Source organism: Rhinopithecus bieti, unplaced genomic scaffold (assembly GCF_001698545.2).
Source record: "Rhinopithecus bieti isolate Rb0 unplaced genomic scaffold, ASM169854v2 scaffold_13272, whole genome shotgun sequence".
Classification (NCBI taxonomy): Eukaryota; Metazoa; Chordata; class Mammalia; order Primates; family Cercopithecidae; genus Rhinopithecus; species Rhinopithecus bieti.
Window position 1 is genome coordinate 82,733 of NW_016807355.1, and position 15,870 is coordinate 98,602.

The following is a 15,870-nucleotide window of genomic DNA, read 5'->3' on the forward strand; positions in this document are numbered from 1 at the left end:
TCTGCATTGGTTGCAGTTGCTTTTGGCTATTTCATGAAATATTTGCTCATGCCTATGACCTGAATGGTATTGCCTAGATTTTCCTCTAGGGCTTTTATGGTTTGGGTTTTACATTTAAGTCTTTAATCCATCTTGAGTTAATTTTTGTATAAGGTTTAAGGAAGGAGTCCAGTTTCAGTTTTCTGCATATGGCTAGCCAGTTTTCCCAGCACCATTTATTAAATAGGCAATTCTTTCCCCATTGCTTGTTTTTATCAGGTTTATCAAAGATCGGTTGGTTGTAGATGTGTGGTGTTATTTCTGAGGTCTCTATTCTGTTCCATTGGTCTATATGTCTGTTTTGGTACCAGTACCAAGTGAAACATCTTTAACTTTTTAAGCCCACATTTGTCAAGCTTATGCATCCAAAATAGCTATTTGTAAGTTTTAGGAAACTTCTCTTCCTGTCTTGGGAACTATTAATACAGAGGAAACAAAGTGCCTCATCTGTAGTCACATGGCCAAGTAATGATCAGTAACAGCAATGAAGGTTTTGTGGTCCTGGGTTGCATGATCTTTCTTTTTCTCTAATTTAAACATATTCACAATGCTACTAAAAATGATGGACCAGAATTTGCAGAACTCAGCCTCACACACCACTCAAAAGTTTAGGATCCTCTCCTTTTAGTCTTATCCCCACCGTGCTCCTGAGGGCTGGAAATGTGGAAATGGAAATTTGTCACCAAAATGAAACCTTTCCTAAGGAAGGAGCTAGATGCTCTCAGAGCCCAGAGGGTGGCGCTCAACCTTCCTCTTCTCCTTGAGTTAGCTCTGTGCTGAGTCCACTCCTTCTCACTCCCTTTGCCGTCCCCTATCCTACCTTCTCTCCACAACAGGGAGTCCATCTCCTGTTCTCCAGGTTCCAGCTTTCCATCTAGCTTTTCCTAGGATGCAGCAGGAAGTGATGGCTAAAAAGCACCTTTCTCTGTCCTGCCACAGAGTAAAACCTCTACCACATAAACAAACCTCACTCTCGCTAATACTGACCAACTCTAACATAGTTCATGTGAGTTACTACCTGTCTCTTTCTTTTCTCTCACTTGCCAAGCTTCCTCTTCCTTTTGAGCTGGTTGTCTTGCACCAGGACCCCATGGGAAGTGGGGGAGGCACAGGGGAGACTGAGCCTTTAGCATTTTGTCACATGCAATATTTATATATGAATGATCACAGCTTCTTGATATATTTTTGCATTCTTAATTATTTTTCTCTGCTCTATTTTCTTTTTTCCTACCTTTCCATGCTATTCTCAAAGGAAAATACCTGGCTGTGGTTGGTCAGGGGCACATGACAGAGGAAGGAGAGTAGGGAAGCAGGTGTAGGAGCCAAGGGAGAGCTTTCCCTTGTTACTCTGAAGCTTTGCTGAAAAATCAATTCACAAAAGGTAGATTAATAGGAGAAAAGGCTTACAAATTTATTTAATGTATATATTAAAGAAACACATTAATATATGGGAGCCTTTAGAAGGAAGATCCAAAAATAGGGGAAATCATCCATTTTTATGGTTAGGTTTAACAAAGTATGGATGGACATACAGAAATACGATTCAATAAAAATGGTATAATCTAATGCTAGTGGACTGAGCGGGGAAACCCAGCAAGGCCTGTCTGCCTAGCTACTTCTTGGCCTCTGTAGCATTCTTTCCTTCTGGGTGTGGGGTAGAACCCTCTCTGGAATGGGCTACAGTTAGACAAGGTAGGCCAGATAATTTCCTTATGGTCAATTTTTACATAGAAAGTCAGAGGGAAAGTTGAGTCATATTTTTAGGTTTTATAGCTGGCTTTTGGGAAATGGGATTCTGGCGTCTGTGACCTGCACTAGGGAAGAGAGATTCTAGTTTCTATGGCTAACCTGGGGGCGAATGGGACTGAGAGAGAGGAGGGCAGGAGAAGGTCAGAGAAACACTTTTGCTTCTGAGGCCTTCATCTGGGGGTATTGTTTTCTGAGCCCCAGTTGAGGGAAGGCAGACATGTAACCAGGCTGAAAGTACATGTGAAATTAAAAATGGGATTCTGTTCCTGAAAGCACCTGGGAAGGTGCTCAATAATGTTGAATGAATCCAACTTAGATACTTAAGTGAGACACTCTGCATCATCTTGGCAGCAATTCCAACTTGCGTATATTTTTAAAAAAATGTACAAGCTGCTAACTTTAGGAGTGCAGCAATGGTCTTTGTGGAACACTTTCACAAGACGTTAACTGAGTCTTTGGTTTTAACCATGAATTTAAACACACTCATGTTGTTTAGCAGCAGTGGAAATGAATGATGTCTTTTGTCATTGTTTTGTTTTACTTTAAGAAACACAAGGCCAGCCTGGCATGGTGGCTCACGCCTGTAATCCCAGCACTTTGGGATGCCAAGGTGGGTGGATCACCTGAGGTCAGGAGTTCAAGAACAGCCTGGCCAACATGGTGAAACCCCATCTCTACTAAAAATCCAAAAATTCTCCAAGTGTGGTGGCATGCATCTGCAATCTCAGGTACTTGGGAGGCTAAAGCATGAGAATCACTTGAACCCAGGAGGCAGAGGCTGCAGTAAGCTGAGATTGCACCACTGCACTCTAGCCTGGGTGACAGACCAAGACTCTGTCTCAAAAAAAAAAAAAACAAAAACAAAAGAAAAGAAACACAGGCCCAGGCTCAGTGGCTCTTGCCTGTAATCCTGGCACTTTGGGAGGCCAAAGGGGGTAGATTGCTTTAGTCCAGGAGTTTGAGACGACCCTAGGCAACATGGGGAAACCCCATCTCTACCCCCCCAAAAATAAATACAAAAATTATCCAGGTATCAGGGTGCCTGCTCATGGTCCAAGCTACTTGGGAGGCTGAAGTGGGAGGATGGCTTGAGCCTAGGAGGCAGAGTTTGTGGTGAGCTGAGATTGCACCTCATCACTCCTGCTTGGGTGACAGAGCAAGACTCTATGGGGGCAGGGCGGGAGGGGATAAAAAGAAAAGAAAACCCTGCAGAAGCTCAGATTTGCTTTGCTTAGGGCAATGTAGCACACTAAGTTAAGAGCATTGCCACTCAAATACTTAAAACTGAGATCTGTAGACCAGCAGGATTAGTGTCCATGAGGAGAAATCAGATTGTCAAACTGTCCCAGAGACCAGCTGAATTTGAGTGTACATTTTAACCAGATGCCCTGGCAATCCATGTGCTCATAGCAGTGTGTGAGGAGCATTGACTGAGAGTCTGGGCTCTAACCCTGATAACCTATGATTTGGTGATAGCTTGCAGGCAATAGAACATTCTGTGTGAAGAGAGAAACATTAGACCAGGGCCTAAAACAATATAATTGCTCAACATCTGTTAAATATTATTATTGTTAGAAAAGTAAATAAAGGATATTCACTCAACATATATTTACCACATGTTTCCTGGGTGCCAAGAACTCTTTGAGGCACTGGGGACATGGCAGTGAAGCAACAGACAAAAATTCCTTTCTTTATGAATCGATGTCTTAGTGATGTCTACAAATGGCAGAGGGATTGCTTTTATTATAGGAAAATAATCTTAGGCTTTCAATACATATTAATTTTATTGAACACATGTATTCCTCAATACATTTTGGGTATTATTATTAGAGAAGTGATGAGTCGAGGATTATTTGTCTTATTATAATTTTGTAAATTACAGGTTGTAGAGTGGTTGCCTTTACCAACAACAAAATAAATTTATTTTTTGAGCTCAACAAATACTGGCATCCTACTGCTTAAAGAATACAGTCCCAGCTCCTCCACGTACTGAGCGGGATTCTTCAGCTTCATCTGTGTCATTCTCTGTCTAGCTCTCATGCTCACTGGCTGTGACTTCTTTCCTGAAAGTTCCTAGCATCATTCCTAGCACAGAGTAAGCACTTGCTAAGTATTAGCTCATATTACCCAAATCTTTGTTCACACACTTTCCTCTCTTTCGAGGATCCAACTCCAAAGTGCCCATTAAAGCCCAGCTAAATATTTGAATCTTGGAGGATAGAAATCACTGCTGCTACTTCTCTGCTTCCTCAGCACTTTCTCTCTTTGCATTTGAGTAGGTGAAGCTAAGTGGCCAAGTGGAGTGGCCTCTTTGTGAGCCCCGGAGGGAGGGCCAGGACCAAGTTTTCTGGCCCTACTCCCTCAGCAAGGGCCAAACAGCACTGGCAGTAGTTGCTAAGCTGAGTTGCTCGAAATCCATTTGTGGAACCCGCAGAGCACAATAGAAAGGCAAACAGCCACGTTCAATTTCAGATTCAGAGGCTCTCCATGGGGTCCTTGGAAATTGACAGAGCAAGTTGTGGCCTTTCATAATAGGATTTTGTAACCCTCAATGGAAAGGAAGGGAGGTTAAAAAAAAAAAAAAAAAAGAAAAAAGAAAATTACTGACAGAAAATTCTAAGAAACACTAGGAAGAGGAACTTAGAAGAAGAGTTGACAACATTTTGAGAGGTAGCAGTTAAGTGCCATAGGTTACTCTTAGAATGATGGCCTTGCTGGCAACAGCCAAGACTGGGGCCTGGGACTCCTTGGAGGGGTGAGGGAGTACCTTTATCCTGGTGACTGAAAAATAAAGGAGCCACACTGCCTACATTTTGTCTTCAGATTCTGAGAATACATGCACCCCCATGCAGGCATATACACACATACACATAAGTACATGCACACACAGGCATATGTGCACACACAGGCATATGTGCACACACAGGCATATGTACACACATACATGTGGACATGCACACACTTCCTGTGCATACTCATACTACCCACACTAATACAGACATAAACATAGAAATTAAAGCAAACATAAATAAAAATACAAATCTTAGCACAGTCAAAAGAGAGAGAGCAGAGCAGTGAGGGAATCTGAGACCACACTGCATGAGGGAGGGGTGAAGTTGTTTAGCCAGGAAGAAAGCACATGGCAGGCCAGGTAGGTTCTTCCAAGCCATAGAGTCCTGACTTATGGAAGAAGTAACTAGGGTTCTTCTAAATGAAGCAAAGAGGTAAAAAGTCAGATTGGAACTCCAGACAGTTGGAAGTTCCAGGAAGAAGATTTCAGCTCAGAGTGATAGTCAAGCTATAGGGGTCAGAGTCTAGAGTCTAAATGTGGACTCTTTCATTTTTCGCTTTTGTGTCTGTCACTTAAAACCTGAGCATCACAGGCAACTTACTTTATCTCTCTGAGCCTGTGTTTCCACATTTATCAAATGGTGGCGGTAAACATACCTACTACCTATTAAGTTGAAATGACCCACAGCTTGGAAGAGCTTATCACAGTGCAGGTTTAAGCTTTAGGTCTCACTAAACCTGGATCTTCCTCTGGAGATCTGGAGTTGTGCATCAAGGCAACTGGGGACGTTGCTTTTATTTGGATTTAAGGGGAGCTTTTGAGAACTACTCTCTGAACATACTTTCAGGTGTGTCTCCAGGAAGGACTTCTTTTCTCAAAAGGGGAGGCCTGTAATTATCTCCTACTAACAAGTCAGTCTTTTTTGTAACCTTTCTCCAGCCTCCTGGAAAACGACCAGCTGGTTGGTCTGTGCAAGCAAAAGTCGACTTGTACCTGTGGCTGGGCTCCATCAAGCATGCCAGTGCCATCTTGGACAACTTGCCAGTAGGCTATGAAGCAGAAACGTCCTCCAAAGGGGCTGGTGCCAATCACCCCCCATCCAACCTGCTCTACCAAGGTAGGGTCCCCACTGGGCAAAGAGGGTCATCCAAGGTCTCAGGTGGGCTTCTGAAAAGATAATAAGGAGGGCAGCATGCATGAGTTTTTTGCACATTATTTTAGGGCCAACTTATTGTCCTTCTTTAGTACAGTTCCTAAGTGTTCTGCCTTACCTTTCAATGTCCCATCTAAAAAGAATAAAATCATTAAACACATCTGGAATAAACACTTATGTTTCTCTGTTAATAGAGAGGAAGTAATTTGAGTTTCTTTGTAGGCAGATTATGTAGGTTGAGTTTGCGTTTTAAACAAAAAAAATGTCAGAATGTCAGTAAGTTCTTGTGCTTACATGATCTGTGGAATTAAGGCAGATTTTACTTTCATGTGGCATGGGGATTTTGACCTATCAACAGCAGATATTCACATTTCCTAGTAGTAACCCAGTGGGGACTGGTATCAGTAGGTTCACTCATATTTCTCCAGCTTGGTTCTTGGCTCGGCTGCTTTTAAAATTCAGCATGCTTTATGGAATCCTTTCTTCTATGTAGCTATTTTCTGTAAGTGCCGTCATGTTTATGTTTTGACACATTTTTGAATTTTATTATAAATATTCATTACAATTGCATTTGACTTACTTCCATTTATGTTATCTCTTGCTGCTGAGTTCAGATAAAGCAGCCTGCAGTTTTACCTTCGTTTCTGCTGAAGTTGAGTTTTGGGTTGAGCCAATGTTGGAAACACTGGAGAACTCTCTATACAGTCAAGTCTCCTCTGTGGCCCAAGGCTCCTCTGATGTTGGCTGAACCTAGACTGCCAGTGGAATCAAAGTTGCTCAATAGTCAGAGAATGCAAGGTTCTGGAAATACATATCTAATAGTTCAGCTCATGGTTTCCATGCCCGATATAAATGCATAAGAGCATTGTCTTTTTGGAAAATGCATAATACCACATGCCAAGCATTGTGCCTTACACTTGAGGCATCAGATCTCATTGATTTCTCAAATCAACCCTGGGAAGACTCTTCATCTTACAGATGAAGAAAGTTATGTATCAAAGATGCTTAGAAATTGCCCAAGATCACGCAGCTAGTAAATGATGGGGGAAAAAAATGTCTCCAAACCCTGCTCTCTTTCTACTGTCTTCCACCATACCTTGAGAGAGTTTTCATCTTTGGGTAAAAAAATCCACATTAACTTGATAGGAAAAAATAGGAAGCTAACTTGGCTTCCTATTTTTATAGATTATCTCTAGAGACCCAAGGACCTGGATGTGATTGCTATCCCAGCTGCTAGCAATTCAGAGAAGACGAAAGACTTTTCCCAATGCTTCTGATCCTCTGCAGTGTGTTTTCATAGAGTGACCTAATAAACTTTTCCTGCTGTGCACTGGCATTGGTGGCTTTGGCTGCCTTCCACACCTACTGGAGAATTTTGTGCTCCAGAAAATACCCATTCAGCAAATAATTAGTTTGTACCCATATATGGAAGGCATGGTGGAAAAACTAGTGGGTGACATAGAGATGAGTGAGAGGTGATTCCGGCCCTCAAGTGAGAATAACAGACACATCTCTCATAACCACAAGTAAAAAGCAAGCCATAGCACAAGAGGTGTACCAATAAAGTGTGAGGAGGGTGACTAGATTAGTCCCAGGAACATAACTAGTAAGACACAAGGTTTCAGAAAAATGAAAACCTACACTGAGTAAATGGTGCTCCCTGGAGTTGTGCAGGGCACAGCTTGTGTGGCTGCCATTGGGTGGTCTGCTAAATTACAGGGTTAGCCATTTCAGGGGCAGCTGGTGAGCATTTTTATCGGGTGAACCATTTCCAAGTTCACTCTCAGCAGAGAAATTTGCCAAACGATGTAGCATGCTAAGGAACACGTGGGCCATCTCTAGAAACACTCCTGTCGGGAAATCCCTCTGCCATCTGCTGATGGCATCATTTCCATCGTTTACTGTTGCCATTTTAAGGGGCTCCCTTGCCAGCAGGGCCCAGCCTGTCATGTGAGGGTTTATTGGTGTATGTGGCAGTGGGGACAGAGGGAGGACTTAGAATTGAGTCCAAAGGAATCACTTCTCTGGCTCCCCCTGCCTTGACAGAGTGTGGAGAACTTTCACTGCAAATACCAGACTTAACTGGAGGTGTGCAGAGCTCAAGTTTCCAAATCTTTTGCAGGATTAGAGTGGGTCTGATATGTTTGCTATGTTCTCAGGTTCCGTATTGGTCCCCATGCAACCAGACAGTGGCATAGGGTGGAGGGACACATGTGTGAGCCTCAAGACAATAAAGTAAGGAGTTGTCTTTGGCACCCCCTGCCCTTCCTGTCCCTCCTCACCCTGCCAATCAGGGCTCAAGGCCTATAGCATCCAGGGCTGCCATGTCTCTCCCACCCCCTCATTTCCATCCCCTCTACCAGTGCATAAGCTCTGGCCCTTAAACTTCTGGCCTAGAGGGGGGAGTGTTGTCTCCCTGTTGGTTTCCCTCCCCGACACCTCTTCTGTTCATGGCTAGCTTGACTCAGTTTTATCGTCCTGGAGCTTTGCTCTGCTAGCACCAGCTCCTGTGCACAGACTTTCAAGAGCTTCCTGTTGCCTCGTTCAAGCCTCATAGGTCCTCTGTGATATGATTACAGATGTCTGTGTCCCTAGACTCTAGACAAACTGGACTACATTCTTGCCCCATGTAGCCTGGTGTTTTTGACCCTGTCTTGATTCATCCTGCTCCAGTGTCTTGGCATCTCCATCCCTGCCTCTCAAATGTTACCAACCTTTAGGGGCTCTGCTCAAAGGGCAGCACCACCTCTGCTATGGTCTGCCCTTTTTCTTTGAGTGTGCTTTGGCAAATATGAATGATTCCTTTGCGTGCACATATTCTTATTTTACATGAATAGTACTGTGTCTCCTATCTCATGCTGTTTTGTTTTTTTTTTTCTCATTAAGCACTTAAGTTCGTGAGATCCGTCCATTTTGCTAAGTGTACCTCTAATCCATTGCCTCTAACTGCTTTCCCAAACTCTCTAACATTTTTCCTGTGCACTACCACAGTGATGGACATGCAGGTTTCTTCCAGGTGCTCCCCACAGGTCACATTGCAATGAGCAAGAGTAACAACACTCCAGCATCTTCACCCCACTTTTAGAGTTCTTCCCATGGGCCAGGCACCATTCTCGGCCTTTCGGTTCCCTTCAATAACCCTATGAGGAACTATTATATCTCCATTTTACAAATAAGGAAAGAAAGGCACACTAATAAAGCATTAGTAGCCATGTACAAGTCCCCATATGAACCTGTGCGAGGTAAGTCTAGGGATTGCATTGTGGGGGGCGGGGGAATTCACAGGGTATTTGTACCTTTACTTTAACTAAGTAGAGTTATTCACGTTAGTGCACAAGAGTTTCTGTATACCACTTCCCAAGTCAGCACAAAAACAGACACACTGAACACAGTGGCTTTGGGAGAGTGTGGGAAATGGGAGTGGGTAGAGAAGTAAAAAGGGATAAGTGAATATAAAAACCAAGAGGCACCCTGCAAGGGGCAGTGATCAGAAAGTACCATGGACCAAGGACTGTGACGAACTCAACTGTTACTTGAGGTTTCCCCTCTGAACCCTGAGCTGCCCCAACCTGAGGCCTTCTCTCTGCCTCCTATCCCGGCACAGGGTGTGCTCACTCCTCCCTTTATCCCCCTGTCCCTTGCCAGCATTCTCACAGAACACTTATCCCTGGCCCCCTGCCACTGTGATGTGGGTGCTTGTCTTCTGCCTTCTCTCAGGAGCTCCCCAAGGGCAGGGACTGTCTTAGCTACCACAGAATCCTCAGAGATCACGACTGTACACAGTAGATGCTCAAAATGACCCTGGCTTCATGAATGGAAAATGAGTGAATGGATGACTTGAGACATATGTTGTGTTTGTTGAAGTGAAAACTATACGGAGCAGTCCCTTGCACACACACACACACAGAGGCATGCCCACATGCACACACTCATGCCTGTATAAACAGGAGAATTACTAGAGAGTAAAATGTATTTTAGAAAGAGAAAAAGATTTTAGAATCAGAAATAAAATCTAGGCTCTGGCATGGTTAATTGTGCAAACTTTTGAAGTCTTTTAACCTTGTTGTGTGCCATTTTTCCTCATCTATAAAGTGGAGATTGTGCTATTTCGCAGGGTTTTAGTGAAGAATAAGACACATAACCTGGTGAAGACGCCTGGGTTCAAAGTACCCTGTAAATATCACTTCTTCCCTTTCTTCAGGGCTTCCATTCTTGTCTCCGAGGAGGGTGGATGTTTTTGGTGGTCTCCTTTTGTCTGTCTGTGGATACGTAGATGGACATCACACACAGACACACATGTGTACACACTGTTCTTGAAAAGCCCACTAACACCTGCCCCTTCCATGATTTGTCCACAGAACAGCATGTTTTTCAGCTGAGAGCTCACATGTACCAGGCCCGGAGCCTCATCGCGGCTGACAGCAATGGACTTTCAGACCCTTTTGCCAAAGTCACGTTCCTTTCTCACTGCCAGACAACAAAGGTAACCGGGGAAACCAAGACAGCCTGCTTCTTTCCTGCAGCCTGCAACTGACCCACAGAAGAGCCCAGGAAAGAAACAACGGGGACATGTTGCAAATACCTGCATCTCTGGGTGTGTAGGTGTTTCATACTGAAAAGGGAATATGTGCCCACAAGGACTTCCGTGGGGAAGGTCTATTGTTTCACTGTGATTCATTGTCCTAGGGCAAAGAATGCAAGTCCCTGAGGCGAAGGAAGGCTGGGAGAAAAAGAGGAGTGAGGAGGAGAAGGCTGAAGTGCCAGGCACAAGGCCAAGTGCAGTGGGGAAGGAGCAAATGAGGAAACAGCACAGATCAACCTGCATGAGGTTTATGATCCAATCATGGAGGGGTCTCAGTGGGGAGAAACATTTGCCAGTTTTGTGGTCAAGATGCTCTAGACTTTGCACTCACCAGGTGGGGAGCTTCGCATGCTTTTAACATCTCAATGCTTCACAGTCCCCCTCTTCTGGAAAATACTACTGCACAATGGATGTTGAGAGTATTAAGGGAGATGGGTTGTCTTAATCCATTTAGCATGCTTAGAATACCTGAAACTGGGTAATTTCTAAAGAAAAGGAATTTATTTTTTACAGTTATGGAGGCTGGAGGTCCAAGGTTGAGGAGCTGTGTCTGGTGAGGGCCTTCTTGCTGGTGGGACCCTGCAGGTTCCAAGGCAGCGCAGGGCATCACGTAGTGAGGGGGCGGAGCATGCTAATATGCTTGCTCAGGCCTCTCTTCCTCTTCTTCTGAAGCTACCAGTTCCCCTCCCATGACAACTTATTGATCCATAGATTAATGCATTTGTGAAGGCAGCTCCTTCATGACCCAAACATCTCTTAAAGGCCTCACCTCTCAATACCATGACATTAGGGATTAAATTTCAGCATGAGTTTTGGAAAAGACAAATATGCAAACCAAATATGCAAATAGTATGAGTCTGTGCCTGTTTCCTCTGTCTTTCTCCCTTTCCTATACAACAAGTACTAAAATGAGAAAAGGATTTCTAATCAGCCAAAATCCGGTAGGATGCTTTTCTCATTAGATTCTATTCTCTAAAAATGTATTCTGTTGTCTGATTTGTGGTTTGAAGAGAGAGAAGCTCAGTAAAGAATTGCCCATCTCAGGGTTAGACACAGAGTGCCATAAGGTTACTTTCTAGCTCATCTCCTCTCTGCCTGCATGCTTCTTTCCTGCATGGGCAAGTAATGCAACTCATTAACCTCAGGTTTGTCATCTTAAAATGGGACTGTCATGAAGAAGCAGATAGTTAAGTTTATAAAATGATTGATAAATGCTGGCCATGACATTGGCTGATGTTGAGAGGGCTAACATTGGTCTCCAGGGCAAAGCCCATGACCTGGATGATAGAGTAGATTGCATTTTGATTTATGACTCGCACACTGACAGCGTGATGTGAACCGGCCTCACATTCATTGAACTGCCTGTCAGGTGCTGGCTTTTTTGCCAGATCACATATTGGGCTCTGGAGGATGAGAGGAGCCAGACTCTGCTCCAGTGTAATATGCAATCCAGGCATGAATACAGGCCTCATGACACATGAGTCACTGCACTATGATAAGCCCCAGGGTACAGGGCTGTACAGAGTCCTACAAGAGCCAAGTAGAGAAAGGGTTAGTTCTACCTGGGAGAGAAGTCAGGAGAAACCTCAGCAGGAAGATGACTTCATCCTCATTCAGTGACTGAGCATAAAAATGATAACAGACTACTTTCTCTTTCCTAAGAGTTAGTACGGAGCGTGGTGATGATGAGTATAGACTCTGGAGCTGCACTGCCTGGGTCAAAATCCGTGCTCTTCCATTTATCAGTTGTGTGACTTTAAACAAACCTCTCCTTGTGCCTCAATTTCTTTATCTGTGAACTAGGGATGATAACCTTGTACATTCCTTCCAGAGGATAAAACACCCAGGACAGTACCTTGCTTAAAACTAAGGCTTCTATGTGACTTCTTGTTGTTATTGTCATTGAGGTTTCCTTCCAACAGTAAGGGAGTTCTCATAGGATGGACCCCCGGAGCCCTCCTCCACCTGCCACAACACTGTGGAGTTCCAGGGCCCTGAGTGGAGTACAGTATTTGGATGAAATCCTTTGTCTGCTGTGTAATTATCCTTGTATTTTGTATCTCCATACAGCACCTTCATTTGATTTAGATCCATATCTCAAAGGAACAGATGACTTTTGTTTATCAAATAATTATTTGAAAGGGAAAATAGGTTCTGTTGAGTTCTGGACTTTGTTTCCATAATTTTAAGCCAAGTACCTCATTTTTGTTAATAATAATAGCTGCTATTTACTAAAAGCTCCCCATGTGCTGGGCGCAGTGCTAAGCATTTTATATGCATTGTTTGCTACCTCTCACTGCAGCCCAAAGCTGGATGTTAGTAGTGTCTTCATTCTACAGATGAGGAAGGTAAGGCTTGGAAACGATATAGCTAGAAGATGGTGGAGCCAAGATGGAAACCCAGGTCACTTTGCTTAACCAAAGTCACTTTGCTTAACCACTCCACTTCCATTTTGGTAAGAAAGGGTACCAATTTCCCTCTCCTGTTTCACTTCTGCGCTAACACAGAGGGACTTGTCTGCAGGTGACATGCCCCTTTATGTATTTTAATGATGAGGAAAGCTGAACCTGAGCCCCTGCAGTCATAGCCAAGTGCCACTGTTCAGCTGGTAGCACTCATCTGACCACAGGGGCTCAGGGGAAAAGCCTCTGAAGGCTGCTCCTGAAAACCAGTGCTTTATAAAGTGACTTAATGGAATGAAATATTTCAAAGAGGGGAATCCAGTCATTCCCAACATCACTGGGGACATGGGACATAGAAATCTTGCGACTGAAATACAAAGGGAAAGAGAGAAAGCTCCCGCAGAGAAAGGTTTCTGGCATGAAAGAGGGAAACCGACTAAGTGGCTAAGAGGGAGCATTAGAGGAGAAGGGGAGGAAATCTTAGAGGGTAGAGCATGGAACCTGCTATTTCCAACAACCAGATTGGGGCTTAGTCCTGAGGACATGGATGGTCTCTTACCCCAGTGCACCAAGGCTGCCATGTGGCAGGCGTTCAGTAAATGTTTACTCATTTATAGAAGAATATGGGCTGGGATCAGGTAGGATGGATAACAAGCAATTATTGAGCACCTGATGTGTGCCAAGCACTTACTATTCTTGGACAGTGGTCATAACTCCGGAGGGTGAGTGCTAACCCCATTTACATGAGGAAAACTAAGGTTTGGAGGGTTAATCTCCAACGTGCCCAAGTCCAACATCAGGTAGGTAATGAAATTAGAATTTCACTCCAGAGTTATCTGATTCTGAAGCTATGCTCTGTCCATGATAGCTGGCTCCCTCATCAAAATGTTAGCTAAGTGCTACCATAACTTCCAGGTAATGTCATTTAATTCGGTTCTAATGCATAACTCTTTAAGAAAGCCCTTAAGAAATGAGGGCACCTTGGCAGAGAAGTAGGATAATGTATTTTTGTTTGTGTGAACCTTTTAGTACCTCCTGAAGGTGGTCATGCTGTCCTTTTACTCATGGGTGCAACTCCAGGGACAGGTCAATACACACTCATTCATGCAAATAGCTATTGAGCATCTGCTATGCACAGAGTGCTGTGTTAGTGTCTAATGCTGTGCCTAGCACGTTGTAGGTCCTGAATCCTATATTTATATGACGAATGAGTGAATGAACAAATTCTGGCCTCTGGAATCTTATCAAGTGGTATTTACAGCCCAGTGCCAAAGAAGATACCAAAATATTTCTATAGGAAAGATGCTGTGAAGATCATAAATTGCTTTGGTATCACACTGTCAAGTGCATGCTACAAGACAGATCACATTTCTATTTTGAAAAGCCACATAAAAACACATGGTTCTTTGTGATGTCACTGACACAGGGTAACTTTGCATTGCAGCTTCTTAACTCCTGTTATTAGTTGGTTGAAGCCATTCATTTCCTATTGGAAAAGTTAGATTTTCTCTGAAATGTTTAAAATCTTGTTGTGTCTCAGACATAAAATACTATAAAAGTGAAAAGCAAGAAGAGAAAGAAATCGTGAATATGCACAATATTTTTATGACCCACATAAGAGCCATAAAAATATTCCTTTGTGACCCCAGTGCAAATGACTTAATGCTGTGACTAGAAATGACTCGATGTAAAATGTTGACATGACAGTTTGCTGTGAGTTTTCGAGTCCAGGCCAGGTCTCTCTCCAGACTTTCCTCCTAGGTTGAACAGTGACAGACAGAGGCACAGTTCAGAAACTTCCCCTGGACCCAGTGGCTGCTGTGATACATTCACCTATGAAATCACTCATTTGCCTGGAAGAGAAAGAAATGTGGTTTTGAACTCTTTCCAGGACTAGTCTCCTGCATTAATGGAACAGCTTCTGCCCGGGTGCAGAGTTCACTTGCCCTGCAAACAACTCCAGTCGTCGGCTGTGTGAAATTGGCAGGTTTCCAAACATCCAATTAGAGAAGAAAATGCAAGACCAAATATGCCCTCCATTCTGAGGGCACCACTTAAATGGCCTAGGAGGGGGCTGTGAGCCACTTCTAGGCAAGATGCTCATGGTCTGAGGGCAATTATGCAGATTATTATCCTCTGTATCTTTTGACTTCTCCATCTGTATAATGGGTACAGTCTACTATCAGTGTAAGAAAGATGTCATGCAACATGGTGAGGGTGGTTTTGAAAACCTTGATCTATTTAATTCAGTCAATAACCACAAAACAGTAGAATTCCACATAAGGAAGATCAGGTCAAATACCCAACTTTAAGATATTTGATGACAAAATTTTATTTGCTCCTAAGTCAAGAATCACTGAATCTCTCCAATCCTCAGTGTTCTTATTCATAAAATGGAGATAATATTAGCATCTACGTGGTGAGAGTGGATGAGGTTAGCAGCCTGCCTGGGCTTTGCTGCCAGACGGTCCAGGTGGAATCTCAGTTCTGCCACTTGCTGGCTCTGGACAAGTGAGCCTCAGTTTCCTGATCTGGAAAATGTGTGTAAATAACTGAACTTACCTCCCAGAATTACTGTGAGGGTTGAAAGAGACAGCGCATGTGAAATTCAGTGCCCAGCACACTATAAATGCTCAAAAAAGTAGCTAGTGTTTTCACTGGCACCACTGTGAGAACTGAGCTGAAAATATGGACTCAAAGAGGGTGTTAAACACTGTAGAGGCTCTGCTCATGAAACTTAAGAATATAAGCTCCTCTGCAGTCGGGAGTCTTTGTGTTCCCCAGCATTGCTTAGTGCATAGTAGCTGCTCAGTTTACATAGTCACTTGAATATTGAATGAATGAGCAATCACAGTGATGATGTGTTCTCTTTCCCCTGTATAAGTGTTTGATGAATGAATCTTAGACCCCCTACAACTCAATTGAATGAACTTTTGCTTTTCTTTGCTCCCTCCTTCCAGATAATCTCCCAGACCCTCTCTCCCACCTGGAACCAGATGCTGCTGTTCAATGATTTGGTGCTGCACGGAGACGTGAATGAGCTGGCAGACTCCCCGCCCTTAGTGGTGGTGGAGCTGTATGACAGCGATGCCGTGGTGAGTGTCCCTCTGGGCCAGCGTTGACCACACCTCATAAAATGCCACGTTGGACTAAC

General features: G+C 43.6%; 1 protein-coding gene across 2 annotated transcripts in view; it reads left to right on the top strand.

Moving 5' to 3' along the window:
- FER1L6 (fer-1 like family member 6) overlaps positions 1 to 15,870 on the top strand; it is a 172,014-nt gene that overhangs the window by 79,514 nt on the left and 76,630 nt on the right. For both annotated transcript variants that reach the window (XM_017881439.1, XM_017881440.1), the window contains exons 18-20: positions 5,519 to 5,696; positions 10,091 to 10,215; positions 15,677 to 15,811. In XM_017881439.1, coding sequence (XP_017736928.1) covers positions 5,519 to 5,696; positions 10,091 to 10,215; positions 15,677 to 15,811 — 438 coding nt within the window. The remainder of the gene's footprint in view (positions 1 to 5,518; positions 5,697 to 10,090; positions 10,216 to 15,676; positions 15,812 to 15,870) is intronic.